Genomic DNA, 16,172 nt, shown 5'->3' on the forward strand with positions numbered 1-16,172 from the left:
CAACCAATTACACTCTCATCCTGAAGAGTTTTGCACAGGCATGTCAAACACAGGGAATCAGCTAACCACAGCCTCTTTGTTTATAATACCAGTATTTCAGCTATCCCTCCAAACCAGTAATTTTTTCTCCCGTTGACTCATCCAAAGGCATATATCCAATGTTGATTTGGAGAATACCCAAATTTATTTTTCACCTTTTTCTGCATATTCTTCAAGTTGTTCCACTTCAGTTGTCTCTTATCCACGTACCATGAAAACCTCTTACTATGGCAATTTCTAGCCAAAACTTCTCCATTTAGAGAGCCACAATTCACAAGAAGCCTTGCTTTTGTCTTTGGGGTTTTATTGAAACACGTTTACAGTCAGATTCTACACTTCTTGTTTGATCTACCAGTTTCAACACAACCTGTAAGAAAAACATTCAGCCTGCAAATTAACAAAATATAATATAGGAGCATAAAAAAAATAATCTCTGAAAAGATCTCTAGAAGTGTTTTAAAGACTCGTATTTTGGTCCTAATTACATTAAATAAGCCAAACATAGTTTGCATGGAAATGAACACATTTCTGCCTTCTCCAGACCCATGATGAAGTGTGTGGATCTGGTAGAAACTCATGTTGCCAGTTTCATGTGCTTGGGGTTTGGAATTTTAGAAATTGTGAGACAGGCTTAACAAAGTTCACTGTAGCTGGAACAAAGCTACAGTGAAAAAAGTTCACTCACCATGCAAGGACACTTCAGGGTAGGGTTGCAAGGGGAAAGCAGCAAGCACAAGCAAGAGATGCAGAAAGCGGCAGTACACAATATAAGCAAACACTTGTCAGGGATTTTGCATAATAAAGATCAGTGCATAATTTGGCCTTTACAGTGCTCATAGGAAATTGAACAAATCACCTAAAGGCTGCAACTCTTCTTCACCTCCACACATTCCTCATTCTGCCCTATTCACTACTTTGCAAATACAATTTCAAGAACAGGAGGTGAACATGATATTGCCAAGGAAGCAGAGGAGTCAGCTCTCATCGTGAAGGCCCTTTATCTTCTCTTCAGATGGCCAAAAGTACATCCCATAGCAGCAGCTGAAGCAGAAATTTAGGAAGTCTTGATGATGGTGAAAGTTGTTGCTGAGCAGCTTGATGAGCAGGAGAATCAGGGTAAAAGTAGCACCACCATGTATCAAAGACTTGGAAACTTCATCAATATCAATGGAGACTTGGAGACTTTGTCAATATCAATAGATCTACAACCAGGTGTAGACTGGAAACTTGTGAGAGTTCTGGGTGTCACACGCTGCCACACTTTCAAGTGTGAGAATTAAAGGGTTCTGTAATGGTGATTCTGTCAAGAGACTATTATCCCTTTTTTTAATCAAGTGACACAAAATTTGGAGGAAGCAGGGAGGAATAGAGGAGGCAGTGGACAAGAATATATGCCTCATCAGTAGTTCCAATATATTCAGAGAAGTGTCTTCAGCCAAAACTACAATCTCCCATGCACCAAGTGTCAATGAGAGCTTTTCAAAGCTCTCCTGAATCACCCTGACATCTTTCAGCTGCAAGGGATTTCACAGAACAGTCTTATGAATCAGAGGTTGCCAGTAGCCAGTAGACTTGACTACTCTTCTCAAGAAACCATCACGTGGATCATCTTTGGCATCAAATACGACTTCAGTCCAACACAGATGTCCATGAACTATGACCACTCTGAAATTCTCCCTTCATGGGCAATCTTTTCATGTTCACAGAAAGACCTTTTGCAACCAGTCATCACTTTTCTCATGAATACGGACACTATGTGGGACAAGCAGACTTGCACAGTTATCACCATTAACAAATTCTGTCAAAGCCATCAGTTCAACCAGATATATACTTAATTCCACATATTGAGCATCCTGGGTTTTTTGTTGCCTACAGTCAACAAGAAAGCTATCTCTCATCAACAGAAGCCTTGATCAAACAGAGTTCCCCTTTACAAACAATAGGAGTTGCAGTATCACTACTGCTGCTGCCTCAGGAGAAAGCAAAAGTGGTGTATTTCTTACACAGCACTGATGTACAGATAGCAGCCTGGTCTGGCAGTGCTGTGGCACGGTGCTCTTTATGAGACTGTCCCTGCAGCTGATAGCTGACCTTGGAAAACAGTCATTCACCCCACAGGAAAAAACATCCAAAACATCTTCACAATGCCATGCTGGAATGTACCGGGATAACAATTCAGATGCCATACAAACTGCAATACTACAAGGCATGATCATGGCACGTACCAGAAATGCCTTATGATGTGCTCTCGCTAATTTGGTAGCGTCCACTAGAAATGCAAATCCATGTCAGAACTGGATAAAACCTGTACATATCACTAAACAAACTGACAGCTCAGTCATGAGCTGACAGAGGAACCATGCCAAGATAGAAGTTACGTTCTTTTCAGCTCATGTGTCTATTTGCTTTCATAAAGTAACAAAGAAAATGCTCTTTCACTGACCCTTGTGAATGCCTATTTGCACGGATGTAACTGAAATGTAACACCCATTTTTCCTGAGGCAGAAAAAGGAACCCCATCGAGCTTCCTTTCCCTGCAGCGTGCTACCTTTATGGCACTTGGCTGGCACAAAGGGCCGTGGAAACCAGTGCTAAAACTAGCACTGAAACAAACAGTGTTGCCTTTGAATGGAGAGTATCTAATCGAAGCAAAAAAAGGCTTACTGTTACAGATTTAGTTTTCAAGCAAAACCTGCCTTTATTAAAATAGATTTAACTATTTTTTTTTTTTCTTTCTTATTTCTTTTCTTACCAAGTTATCTCTCTGGCCTTCCGTACTTGAATTGTTGTTCGGTGGCTTTGTGACACTTGCTTTAGTCTATGAGCACCTTAGGCTGGCAACAGGTGCCGAGGAGCATGTGGGATTCTGCACTGCATTTGCTGTGAAGAACAACACTCAGAGTCACCAGTACCAATAACAGCAGCGTACTCTTTTTCTCCAAAGCACAGCTCATCAACAAAATAGTTAAGTGAGGTCTTTGCCTGTCATCCCCCCCCCCCCGCCCCATCCCCATCCCTGTCCCGTCCCCTTCTCCCACCCCACTATTTACTGAAAGAATTCAAAAAGTGCAACATTATACAATAGGAAGGTAAAAGTGCCTCAAGGAGAGACACTGTGGGTCCCACCAGCAACAGCAAACAATGCAAAATTCATTCTGCAACAGTAATTTCAACTTCTTTCTCCTCCTCTCATGCCTATTACTTTCCAGACCACTGTTATTTAGTATTACAGTGAGTTGCATTGTCACTGAATTCCAACCCAAGTAGGCTATGTTTTAATGTTGGGTGGTAGTTCCCAAATATTTCAGGTTCCCTAGCAGAACCATCTAATGCTGTTGAAAGGAAAAGGGCATCCCCTATTCTTCAACACAGAAATAGGCCATGAGGTCTTTTCTCCTCTCTTGTGGCCATACCAGTGCTTCCTGAATGTTTTCGTGACTGTTAGTTTATTAACCCAACAGAAAATAGCACTTTTTTCCTTTTTACTTCGTTAGTTTTATGCCTTGTTAGCAATTCAGAACATGTCAGGGACGGCTCCAGTGCATAACAGGTTTGGCAACATAAGCAGCTAGAATATGTCACTAGGGCCAGGGAGGAAGACAGGGAACAGGAACTCTGTGGCACTTATATGTTAACTTTTCTCACTGCATCTCTTGTCCTTTGGCTGAAAACTTTCCCATTTTGAAATGGTGAAATTACATCTGGAGAAAAGGAATGCAAACCCTGTTCTATAGTAAAGCAGCTTGGTGTATGCGGGTCTTATTTTCTCTTATATTTCCAGAGACACCTAGCACAGTCCAGAATGACAGCAAATGAGCTTTCTATGTTCTTTTAACTATTCTCAATTGATTCCTTAATTTCATCCTGAAACTACTTCTTTCTGCTCACTTGCTCTTTCCACACAAGGTATTCCACTTGGGTCTCTCACCATATTCTAGCAGTAGGATCTTAACTGCCCTCCTCCTTCACCTTTAGTCACAGTCAAGTTCTCTCCTCCTCTGCCCGATCCTTATTAGGAGCTCTAAACTAGCACAAAGCACAAAAGGAGAAGTCACTATAATATTCCATTTAGTAGCATTACAGTCACCAGGGTGAATGCCTTCAAAAGATTGCATACTGCCAATTTACATGCTATATACAGTAATGTCTGATTTTTCATCAGCAGAAGTACTGCAATGTGTAGAGATTCTACACAAGCATAGAAAGTCCTCCAACAAAAAGTAAATAATATAGACCAGATTGGGCTCTGTCATTAAACTAAACCAGCGGCAGAAAGTTTTACCAATGCTAATGATACGTCATAGTTTTAAAGCTCCTGCCCTAAGGAGAACTCAGAATAAAAAACTGAGGAAGTTTCTAGCCTTTGCTTTCTTTTTTTGCAGAGAAAAAGTGAAATGTGTGACATAAGTGAATTTAAAAGTTTGTAAGAGGAGATAAAAAACCTCATATATCACAGTCTTGGTAAATGCTTGTTACTTTTCTGTCCTTCTCATGGCAGAAAAGGAGGTGCTGCTTTGTTAATTTTAAATACTTAGGAACTTTAGGTGTGCAGGCAGCCCAGGAAACGCTTCTCACCTTAAATGTGACTCCCCACTTTCAGAAAAGAGAAATCCATTAGTTCTGCACAACATAACAAGTGTCTCTGACTCAGTCTCTGTAGATTTAGGCTTTTCAGGTATCCCCGAGACAGCTGAGGAACTAGCAGCAGCAGTAGAAGGTCTCTTGGCAGTATCAGTCTTTCTGTGACCACACGTCAACACTGATCTATAGAGAAAAGCCACTGCAGGTAGAAGACAGCCATGCCAAAAAACCACCATATGGTGACTACACACACAACAACTTTCAACCATTGTCCTGTGAGAACTGGAATAAGCTGGAAGGCAAAAAGAGATTACCATCTCCCAAGAAATGTATGAACGTTCAGCTATGGCAGGTCAAGCACAACTGGATTTCTCAAAGTGACACACATTTTTTGAACATCTGAACATAAGCATAACTTCCTTGGGCTTTTGCTTTCTCCTGCTCAAGACATTATACTGACCAGAAATATATCAACCATAGGTCATGGCTGCCCCATGATGTCTGTAGATACAACGTAATCGTGCTCCTGAACAGAAAAATCAAAGACGTATTTCACAAAGGTGACTAAGCAGAACCTGGGAGACAAAACGAGACATAGACGAGACAGGAAAAGATGGTTCAGTAGCACTTTGTCCCCAGTACTTGCTGAGGCTCTCAGAAATTGCTTCAGGACAAGGTTATAGGGAAGAATAGACTTAGTGATTACAGAGAGATTAATCTTGCCATGGTATGTACGTCACAAGCGCTTGGGAATAAAGCAAGCTTCTCTGCATACCGAGCTGATAAGCGAGCTTGCTGTAGGTACTAAGTTAATCAGTAGCAGTCTGGGCAGGAGGTAGAGTAGATAGTGAGATGAAACAGGGGAAAGGTGAAATGCTTCCTAGAGACTGAATGAAGAACGAAGATCAACAAAGAGATACTGGAAGAAAGAAAGAATTAAAAAAAGGAAATCTGTGGTCTTAACTAAGAAATCTGCTGTTAAATGAAGTCTGGTCCCCACGGCATGATTGAAGAATAGAGAACAGAAAGCTTTCTATAAGAAACATCTCTACTGCACATGAAAGGGAGAGAGTTTAGGACAGCAGTAAAAATGTCCTTGTTTACTTTCCCTGACTTCTACCCATTATTTCACAAACACTGCGTAGTGATACCTCTCAGGCCTTTTGGAAGCCCCTCTCAGTTTTCTGAATCTTGCCATCCCCAAAAACTTTTTGATGCAGCTACATGATCAATTTTTCTTTGTTATGGATCCCACACGCTGTAACCAATGACAGGCTGAACCAGACTATGGAGAGAATCAAAATGGCAGACAGATAAAAATTTCAGAAGTCCTTCAGAAATGCCAAAAGGCCTCATGTAGAAGCACTGTGTTGCTAGAAATCATACTGCAAAGGTTAGTTCATAGACCTTCATCCTGCTTTCTATCCTTAGATCCACAAAGCAGTCTGTATCACATTCATAAACGTGTCCAACCAATGCATTCACAGCTGCATGGCAAAGTATCATTCTTGTAAAAGCATAAAAATCATTCTTAAGGATTCAGCCCAGTCATCCATGCAACTCCATGGCTAAAATATACAGGAGTTACTGAACTCTGAACTTCAACTGAAATAAACTGAAGTAATACAAGCAACAACTAATGCAGCACAGATAACTACCATTTTTAGCCTTTTTCATCCTGGTATTTCATGTCTATAAATATTTTAAAAAATGGTGCACCAGTCAAAACTACTATACAAATTTTTAGCAAAACCTGTATCTTTCTATCTATCCACAAATCAAATACAGCCTTTCCAATCACAGAGGTAGTTTTTCACCAAATAAGGAAGATCTTTTCACCTTTCTGACATTCTCCTAACTTAGCAAAAATGTCTAGCCCCAAAGCAGTTTTTATCTGCCTATTCTCCACAGCAGAATGTGCAGGCAAGCAAAGTGCCTTGGCCCCCTCCACACAGCCTACAGAAGGATAAGTACCTTCTCTAGGTACTTACAAGGAGGATTCAACAATAGTCAGATTCTTGGGGGGATTCGACAATAGTCAGTGTATGTACTGGAGCTGGGAGTTGCCTAAAGTCATCAGGCTGAGCTGGAAATCCCTGATATAATTAACAGGATTTGCTGAGGACGAGCTGGGTCTTAGATTCTACACCTTTCTGCGGAGCTTACGCAGTCAAAGAAGGACGAACTTCTTTCTGCTCCAAGAATTTGGGCTGAGCTGATCAAACGGTGCCCACTGCAGCCCTGGAAGTTATTCCCACTCTCCCTCCCTTCTCTTCCACCACTCTAGTTATGCATTCCCATTGCTTCCCTTGAATGGGGATCTACTGGTTAGATGATACTTTGGTGATTAGATTCAGCCCACTAAATTCACTCTGGAAAAATGTAAATTCTTTCCCACTACCTGAGACAGCTGAGCTGGCTCAGCAAGAGATCAGCTGAGCACCAGAATCACTGCAAGGAGGACAGGAAGAGATGGAGAAGAGGCAGGAAGGAGAAAGGACTACCACATTCCACAGCAATTATCTATTAGTTTTGTTCAGCTGCCTTGTCAAACTACACTTTCAGTCGCTACTTCAAAAAGCAGAACCCATTGAAAATTCACTACTATAATTCTTATAGTAGTGATGCTCTTTTATTACAATAGCTCAGTAAACAGAACACTTAGCCAAGGTCTGTAGTATATTTTAATTACCACCTCAGTGCAGTAGGATATAGATCTTGTGTCTTGAAGGAACAGTTCTGGCAACCACCAGCTACCCTGGTTAGAAGAAAGTTGCTGTTAGTACTGAGGCGACCAGATTCCACCACGAGTCAGTCATGCTTTCTCTGTGGAGAGGCTGTGAAAACAGTTTCGCAAATCTTCCTTAGCAGTTAAGGTGTTCTCAACACTAGGCAACCCCAGAAAGGAAAAAGCTGTAAGAAACAAATCAGTTTTCCCATTTAAATGATAGTCTTGCAAAATGACATGTTACCCCTTTACATGAGTGTTAAGTCTGCCATCTTCAAAGGAATTCTCTTGAAAGCGAAGAATGGATAACAATCAGAGCTGAAGGTCCTTTACCTGTCAGCAGCCAAAAAGGCAATTATAAGGGGAAAATATTTGAAACATAGAAACACTGACAAGTCTAGGCTGGAAGGGGAGATCATCTGGTCCAACCTTCTGCTGAAAGCAGGGCCTTAGACTCAGCTGCGTCTTGAATATTTCCAGCCAAGATGATTCCTCCACTTTTCTGGGCAAGTACTAGCAATATTTTGCTGTTTTCACATTGAAGACTTTTTTTCTTATATCCAGAGGCACCTACCCTCTTTCCTATTGCCTCTTCTCCTGTCACCATGTACCCTCATGAAGAGTACCTCCCTCCTCTCTGTAACTACCTACTAGACATTGGAAAAATGTGAGTAGACACCACCTGCCCAAGCCTTCTCTTCTCTAGGCTGTACAAACCAAGCTCCTTAAGTTGTCAAAGTTCTCCAACCCTCAAATCATCTTGGTGGCAATTCACCAGACCATATCCAATTTTTCAACTTCTCTCCTGACTGGGGGGATTAAAACTGTACACATTACTCCAGGTGTGTCCTAACAAGTGCTGAGTAGAGTAGAATAATCACATCCCTTGATCTGTTGACTACACTCTTCCTGGTACAGCCCAGGACACACTTTGCCTTCGTTGCTTCCTGGGCACACTGCTGACTCCTTCTGAGCTTGCTGTTCATCATGACCATCAGGTCTATTTCAGCAGAGCTGCATCCCAGTCACTCAGACCCCAGCCTCTACTGCTGCTTGTGATTATTCCGCACATGCATGACTTTACATTTATCTTTGTTAAACCTCATGCAATACTTGTTGGCCCAATCTTCCAACCTGAATACTATTAATAAATATTTAGCAGTAGGACATCTTCCTACTACAGGCAAACATGAGCTGCAGTCAGCTCCTGGAGGTAATTCGCACTATAGTGTTTGAGAACTTCCAATGATGTAAGCACTGATGAGTTATTCTATAGGCAATTAAGACAAATTTCAGCATCGGTAGCCCTTGTCCTTATGGAATATTTCAACTTCTCAAACATCATCTGGGAATATCATACTGCTGAGACAAGCAGGTCTTGCAAATTCTTGAAGTTTGTAGGAGATAACTTCTTGTCACAGGTGCTCAGTAAGCCAACTAGGAAAGATGCTCTCCTAGACTTGCTATTTGTGAATAGAGGACTTGTGAGAGATGTGATGGTAAGTGGCTGTCTTGGCCACAAGTGATCATGAAATGATTGAGTTTAAAATTTTCAGTATAATAAGAAAGGACAGCAGAGTTGCTACCCTGTGTTTCAGGAGAGCAAACTTTAAGCTATTCAGTGAGCTATTTAGCAGCGTCCCCTGGGAATCTGCTTTTGAGGGCTTAGGAGTCCATGAGTGCTGGTCAGTTTTTAAGAATCACCTTTCAGAAGCACAGGAGCAGGCAATTCCACTGTGTCATAAATCAAGCAAGCAGGGCAGAAGACCATCTTGGCTGTACAGGGAACTCATGGAGCTCAAGAGGAAAAACAAATTGTATGGTGTCTGGAAGCGAGGTCAGGCTTTGCAGGAAGATTACAGAGCTGTGGTTCATATATGCAGGGAGAAGACATGAAACTTGGCCAAATCTCAGTTAGAGTTGAAACTGGTCAGTGTTGCTCCAGATAACAAGAAGGGCTTTTTAAAGTATGTTAATAGCAAGAGGAGGTCTAAAGAAAACATTGGACAGATACTTGTTCAAGATGGTCACCTGAGTAATAGGGATGAAGAAAAAGCAGAGGCACATCAATGCGTTTTTTTGTCTCAGTCTTTAATATACTGATAGACCTTGGGCTGCCCAGTCCCCTGAGTCGGAGGACCACAAGTGTGGGAACAGTGACTTTCCCTTTGTGAACACTGAAATTGTAACGTACCAGCTGTATCAGATGAATGTTCACACATTCATGGGACCTGACAGGATTCATCCCAGAGTACCAAAGGAGCTAGCAGATGTTATGGCAGGACCCCTCTCGATCATCTACCAAATGTCTTGGGAGTCCGGGGAGGTCCCTGCTGACTGGAAGCTAGCCAGTGTTATTCCAGTTTACAAAAAGGGTGTGAGGGAAGATCCAGGGAACTACAGACCTGTTAGTCTAACCTGAGTACCTGGAAAAATTATGGAGAAGATTATACTGGGTACTGTCAAAAGGCATTTAAAGAACAATGCAATCATCAGGCACAGTCAACATGGGTTCACAAATGGAAAGTCCTGTCTAACTAATTTGATATCCTTCCACTATAACGCTGCCCACCTAGTGGATGAAGGGAAGGCAGTAGATGTAATTTTTCTGTATTTTAGTAAGGCTTTCAATACTGTTCCCCATGGTATCTTTCTGGAAAAGTTGTCCAGCTGTGAGATGAGCAGGTACACGGTGCACTGGGTGAAGCGGGGCTCAAAGGGTTCTAGTGAATGGGGCTACATCTGGCTGGCACCTGGTCACCAGCAGTGTTCTTCAGGGCTCAATTCTGCTGCCAGTTCTGTTCACTATTTTTATCAATGATCTGGATGCAGGAGTTGAATGCACCGTTAGCAAGTTTGCTGATGATACCAAACGGGGAGGTGCTGTTGACTCTCTCGAGGGACAAGAGGCCTTGCAGAGGGATCTAGATAGATCGGAGAGCTGGGCAATCATCAATGGCACAAAATTTAATAGTTGAAGTGCTGGATTCTGCACCCGGGATGCAGTAACACCAGGCACAAGTATAAACTGGCAGAGGGGTGGCTGGAGAGCAGCCCTGCAGAAAGGGTTCTGGGGGTGCTGGTTGACAGGAGGCTCAACAGGAGTCAGCAGTGTGTGCCCTGGCAGCCAAGAGGGCAAACCCCATCCTGGGGGGCATCAAACACGGCATAACCGGCCAGTCAAGAGAGGGGATGATCCCGCTGTGTTCGGCGTTGGTACAGCCTCACCTTGAGCGCTGTGTGCCGTTCTGGGCCCCACAGTTTAAGAACGATGTGAAGGTCCTTGAGTGTGTCCAGAGGAAGGCCACAAAGCTGGTGACAGGGCTGGAAGGCATGTCCCCTGAAGAGCGGATGAGGACTTTGGGCTTGTCTAGTTTGGAGAAGAGGAGGCTGAGGGGCGACCTCATTGCTCTCGACAGCTTCCTGAGGAGGGGAAGGGGAAAGGGAGGTGCTGATCTCTTCTCCCTGCTACCCAGTGATAGGATGCCTGGGAACGGGTCAAAGCTGCACCAGGGGAGGTTTAGAATGGACATTAGGAAACATTTCTTTCCTGAGAGGGTGGTCATACACTTGAACAGGCTTCCTAGAGATGTGGTTGATGCCCCAAGCCTGTCAGTGTTGGAGAGACATTTGGACAATGCCCTTAATAACATGCTTGAACTCTTGGTCAGCCCTGAAGTGGTCAGGCAGTTGGACTAGGTCATTGTTTTAGGTCCCTTCCAAGTGAAATAGTCTTGTCTTTCTTATTTTATTTTATTTTATTTTATTTTCTAATTCTATTTTCAGACACACACTAAAGGTTCAGGTAACAGACTTCACGAAGTAATTCAGTACCTGTTCTGTTGCTTATCAGTACTCCTCATTCCCACATACATCAGGGAGTAAAAAGGATTTTAACTCAGCCCTCTGTGAAATAATAACCCATTGTCTCCTTTCTTTTTTTTTGTAAAATCAAAGAGGGCATAAAACAACATTGGACAAACAAACGGTACCCAATCAGGATAGAAAAATGTATAGATTTACATTTTATAGAATTCATAAATAGATTTACATGTGGGCCATGTGATGTGGGCTGGGCCAGCAGTCCTTCCTGCTTTGTGAGGCAGAGATCAAGACACCTCTGCTACGTGGAGGGGAGAACATAATTTTCAGGGCAGTTTCTCTCACTGAAGTAAAGCAGACCAAACAGATCCGACACAGGTAAGCACTCCCCCACTGCTCACTCCGCCCTCTTTCCTGAGTTTCCTGCTTTTGTGAGACAGACCTAGAAGAGCTGCAAAAGAGTAGAAGGTACGCGATCGTCTAGAAATTGCTTTGGATTCCAAACCTGGAAAAATAAGGTTCCAGTTTCCCACGCAAAACTCGTACAACAGGATCTTTCCATCGTTTGCTACCTTCCCATATTCACTAGTTCCCGGCTTTGAGTTTCGAAAAAAATCTGTTGTCTGCCTACAAGAAAACTCAAAAGGAGGAAGGGAGAATTTTTACTGGTGTCCCATCCTCAGTTCAGAAGGTGAAGCAGCAGGGACAAAAGAGCATGTGCAATTTTCCTTGTGATGAAGAGAGAAGTTAAAACATGACTGCTCCTACCTACCGAAACCTCTCTCTGGTAAGTATATGCTGAAAAAGAACGCGTTTCTTTTTCTGGCATTTGTATATATACATTTAACTATTTTTGCTGTAACAAGGGAACACATTTAGTGTGCAAAAGAACACAATGTAACATGGAACTATAGAAAACTGTATTTGTTTGGAGATGCATATTCATAAAAAATATGTCCACCGTGTCATGCTTTTTTCCTTCAAAGGGGTCTTCGTCAAAACAGTGGGATATATGTAGGTTAGTATATGCAAGATGACTCTTTAATTATGGTATTCTTGAATACCACAGATCCCTGGCATTCATTCCATATTGACTGCACACAGTGACAACTGCTGTCTCTTTCACAGAGATGGAGTTTAGAATGGGGGACAGGAGGGGCTCTTGTGTTTGAGAATGATGGAAAAAAGCACATCAACAGAAAAAGAACTGAAGATATAGGCAAATATTCAAACACACGCCTACATTTTGCAGGAACAGACAAACTCCAGCTATATCTAGAACTTAAAGTAATGTTATTGCTATAATGCTACACTGAAGTTAGACTCTCAACTTACTGGGGCAGACAGCCCCAATAATAATGCTACTTTTCTTCCGGGATCTGAACTAGTATCTGAAAGTTCATTATGCAATGTACAAATGTCCTAGAATTAACCTTTAAAGTTATTCCGTGTTTCACTTTCTTAGTAACCTCAAATCTGCATCCTAGACTGCTCTGTGTTCTATTAAGAAGGTAGACCATTTTGGATGAGCCTGGCAGTAAGTGCTGATGGTCTATTTATGCATTTTACGTCTTGCAACTGGGTGCCCAAGTGTTCCCATTATTCAATATGCATTCACATAGGAAATTCTAGTACATTTACATTGGCATGCATTCATGCACAGATTTCCCAGGCTTATTAGATATGTGCATAGCTGCGTGTTCTCATGATGGCATGTACTTGAGTATGTACGTTCTTATTTTGGTCATGATACTGATAACATCTTTGTATGCTCATGTTTCACATTGAAAAAACTATTCTGTCTCCCACAGATGTCTGTCCCCGTAACTGCTCATCTGTTCTCAACTGTCTGCTACCACCATCTATACAACCATGTGGTTGGAGACACACTGGAAGAACATCCGCCAAGCGTTGTTGCTTCTTTTCACTGCTGCTCTTCTCATTGGGGTCACCATGCTGGCCATTTCATCTAACATCAACCCAGTAGGCTATTTCTTCCTAGGGGTAGGGGGAGTGTGTCTGATCGGCTATTTGCTGAGTGTGTTTGTTGAGTGTTACCTGAGGAATCAGCACCGACATGACACAAATGAGATACCTCCCAACAGGCAAAGCCAAGCAGGGTAAGCAGCAACATGGTTATTCTTTACTTTAACTCTTTCTCCTCAGTCACGGCCATTTTACATATTGTTTTGCTGCCCTTCCCCTAGGGCAGCAAACACAGACCCCATTCCGGGAAGCAAAAGTTCTTTTTAGGTTGTTTTCCTTCATTCTTCAGGTGGAGGTTGCAAATGTCTATGCCACTCATGTCCTGTGTATCCCCTCCAATATATAATTTCTTCCCCCCAGGAACTGATACACTAACAACTTCCAAGGTTAAACAGATCCAGGCCCAGTTTTATTTTTCTTTGAGTAATCTGGTCTTGCCAAACAATGAGTCAGACACGGAAAAAGAAAAAAAGCTGAAGCAATACTGAATCTTAGCTGGGTTTATCTCTATAAACCTTATCTCCAGAGCAACTGTTCCTCGGCAAACTTTTTAAAAGGAACCTGTAACTGGGTGTGTTTCCAGTCTTAAAAACCCAACTTGACACTGATAAACCCTGATTTTAAGAGGCTCTGAACACTCCCACATCTTTTTGGCTTCATGTACATTTGCAGTTTCTCAGCATCACCTAATTTAACCCCAATTTGCCTACTGCTGTTGAAGAGTTTAACTTTATTTGTATCTTTGCTTCCTTGTCTGTATAATCCAGATAATCATTATCCACACCCATAAATGACTTGACATTCTCAAATACAGGTTTTAAAGGAAGGCAAAAATGTAATGATGTGTTTATTTTCAGAAAGAATACATAAAAAGAAGTCTATTGGGCTTTGCTAGCTTGGGGGCATACTAGAAGAAAATTAGTATCTCTTTATTTAAGAATATGACCTAAAAAGGAAAACGCTTCTACAGTAACATTTTTCTCTGCAGATACTCCTTTACAGAATAGTTAGTCCTTGTTTAAACTAAATGAAAATACTTTAATTTCTCCACTTCTTAAAAACAGATGACTATTGAGCTAATGTATTAAAAAAGTAAGGTCCTGTTTTATTCCCAGGAATAATTAGTAATTATTGGTAATGAATTTTAACTGGTAGGAGATTTTAAATGAGGGACATTAAGCTAAGCCTAGGACACTGAACTGAACAGTGTTGGTTTCTTCACCTATTCTGGTTGCTCTGAGAAAATGGTCAGATGAGCCATTCTCTAGGCCAGGAAGCAAGACATTAAGTTGGTGGACAAGTGAGCTCATCCAGTGGCAGAATATCACATAGAGTAATACCACGTGAGACACCCTGTCTCAGTCCCACCTACCGCTTGTAGCATGGTCCCTATAGTACATTATATGGACCACCTGCCTCTGCATAAACCAAGCAGTAAAATAACCAGTGTAACGGCCATTCCTCTCTTCACACATAGGGTGAACGCTGCCTATGAAGCACCCACCTATGAGGAGGTGATGACCATGTCGGTTCCAGCAATATGGACGATTGCATCCAATCCAGGCTTAGTGCCCTCACCGCTGAATGAGCCGCCTCCTTACAATGTAGTTATTGAATCATCTGCCCAAGAAGAGATTATGGTGGAGGCTCTCAGGGTGTCAGTGGCAGCAGACACAAGGCACACCTCTGAGACAGACACAGGCTCCAGGATGCAGCTGCAGCTGGTGCTGCCCCCAAGACTGCAGAGGTTCGTTTCGGACATCCATGAAGTGAAAGGTGTTGAAGACAGGCTTGAGCCACTGGAGCCACTCACTCCACCACCTGCTTATGAGAGTGCCATCAATGATGAGGTCTTTGAAGAGGCTTTCCAGCCCTCCTCTGTATTATGACTAATTTCACCTTCCATGAATGCAGAACCAAATCCTCATCCCAGTACAGGATGCTCCTAGAGGGAAGGTGAAAGAGCTGAGATTTTTCACACCTGAAACCGTAAAAGTTTGTCCCACCATTCTTTAAACCAGAGCTGAACTACAGACACAGATTCTGAAGTCACTAGAATCTTTCAGCACAAAATATAAATCAATGCAATACCACAATGCTTTTTCTTGGCAGATGCATAAAAACAGTGAGGAAAGTTGTGTTATATATGGCAACAATTCTCCAGCTGGAGACACACCTTTATGGGGGAGGAGAGTGAATCATGAGAAGAGACAAAAGTTGCCAAAGGACCTCTGAAGAAGGACTGTAGGAAGCAGCCAGGAGAAGCTGCCTGGGAAAGGGGAAGAACAGAAACAGCACTAAGTAGGTTCTGCCGGTGCATTACAAACAGCAGTATTGTTGAGAGCTGTGCAATCATCAGCCACACTAAAATCCCTATGGAGAGACTGAGGCTGCAGTTCCCTGAGTTGCTGTTTTGCAGCAACACAAATTTATGGTCTGCGCTGTTTGCTGCTACCCCTCTGCTGCACTTGCTCCACATCCTCAGCTGTGCTGCACCGCAGTGTAACTGAGGGGAGGGTGGCTGTCTTCATCTGGAAGCTGGCACCACCTGATACCTGTCACTTGGGGCTGAAAAGCTGATGGCAAGCATGGCACCATGAAACAACTATTGTTCACAAGGTTCTCATCCCACACAGCCTGCAGTGGTGGACAAGAGGGAGATAATAGTTTTTCTCCCACAGGAGAGTCCAGCAGTGGAACACATACACATATATGTATCCTCTGCCTGGACTGCCAGTCTGTGGAGCTGTACAGGAGGGTGTATTTCTCTGCTGTACTACATCCCCAAGCACTGATAGCTTGAGATACCTTATTGTCATCCTGGCGAGTTCTCCAGTTCTCCGTAGCAACGCTGTGCACGGAGGCTTCTCTCTGGACTCTGGAAAGGGCCGCTCTGTCTGAAAAGACCACAGCTGCAACGGAGGGCACCTGAGAATCACAGTCCTGAGGCATATGCATTCATCATCATGACAGCTCTAGGCTGCAGCCAGGTTCTACCTCCACTGATCACTGATCA

General features: G+C 42.7%; 1 protein-coding gene across 1 annotated transcript; it reads left to right on the forward strand.

Annotated features, from left to right (window-relative positions):
• The first annotated feature begins 11,880 nt into the window (after positions 1–11,880).
• On the forward strand, positions 11,881–15,065 carry TMEM139 (transmembrane protein 139). The gene is made up of 3 exons (XM_049824421.1): positions 11,881–11,957; positions 12,982–13,290; positions 14,634–15,065. Exons 2-3 carry the CDS (start codon positions 13,043–13,045, stop codon positions 15,043–15,045), a joined length of 660 nt encoding a protein of 219 aa, XP_049680378.1. The 5' UTR covers positions 11,881–11,957; positions 12,982–13,042; the 3' UTR covers positions 15,046–15,065.
• The last annotated feature ends 1,107 nt before the right edge of the window (positions 15,066–16,172 follow it).

The sequence above is a fragment of the Accipiter gentilis genome, chromosome 21 (genome assembly GCF_929443795.1).
Source record: "Accipiter gentilis chromosome 21, bAccGen1.1, whole genome shotgun sequence".
Classification (NCBI taxonomy): domain Eukaryota; kingdom Metazoa; phylum Chordata; class Aves; order Accipitriformes; family Accipitridae; genus Astur; species Astur gentilis.

What these genes read in the sequence shown, in the direction of transcription:
- TMEM139 (XM_049824421.1), top strand. Translation starts at nt 13,043, where the DNA reads ATGTGGTTGGAGACACACTGGAAGAACATCCGCCAAGCGTTGTTGCTT. An exon ending in AACAGGCAAAGCCAAGCAGG is followed by an intron (nt 13,291 to 14,633) that starts GTAAGCAGCAAC and finishes CTTCACACATAG; the next exon opens with GGTGAACGCTGCCTATGAAG.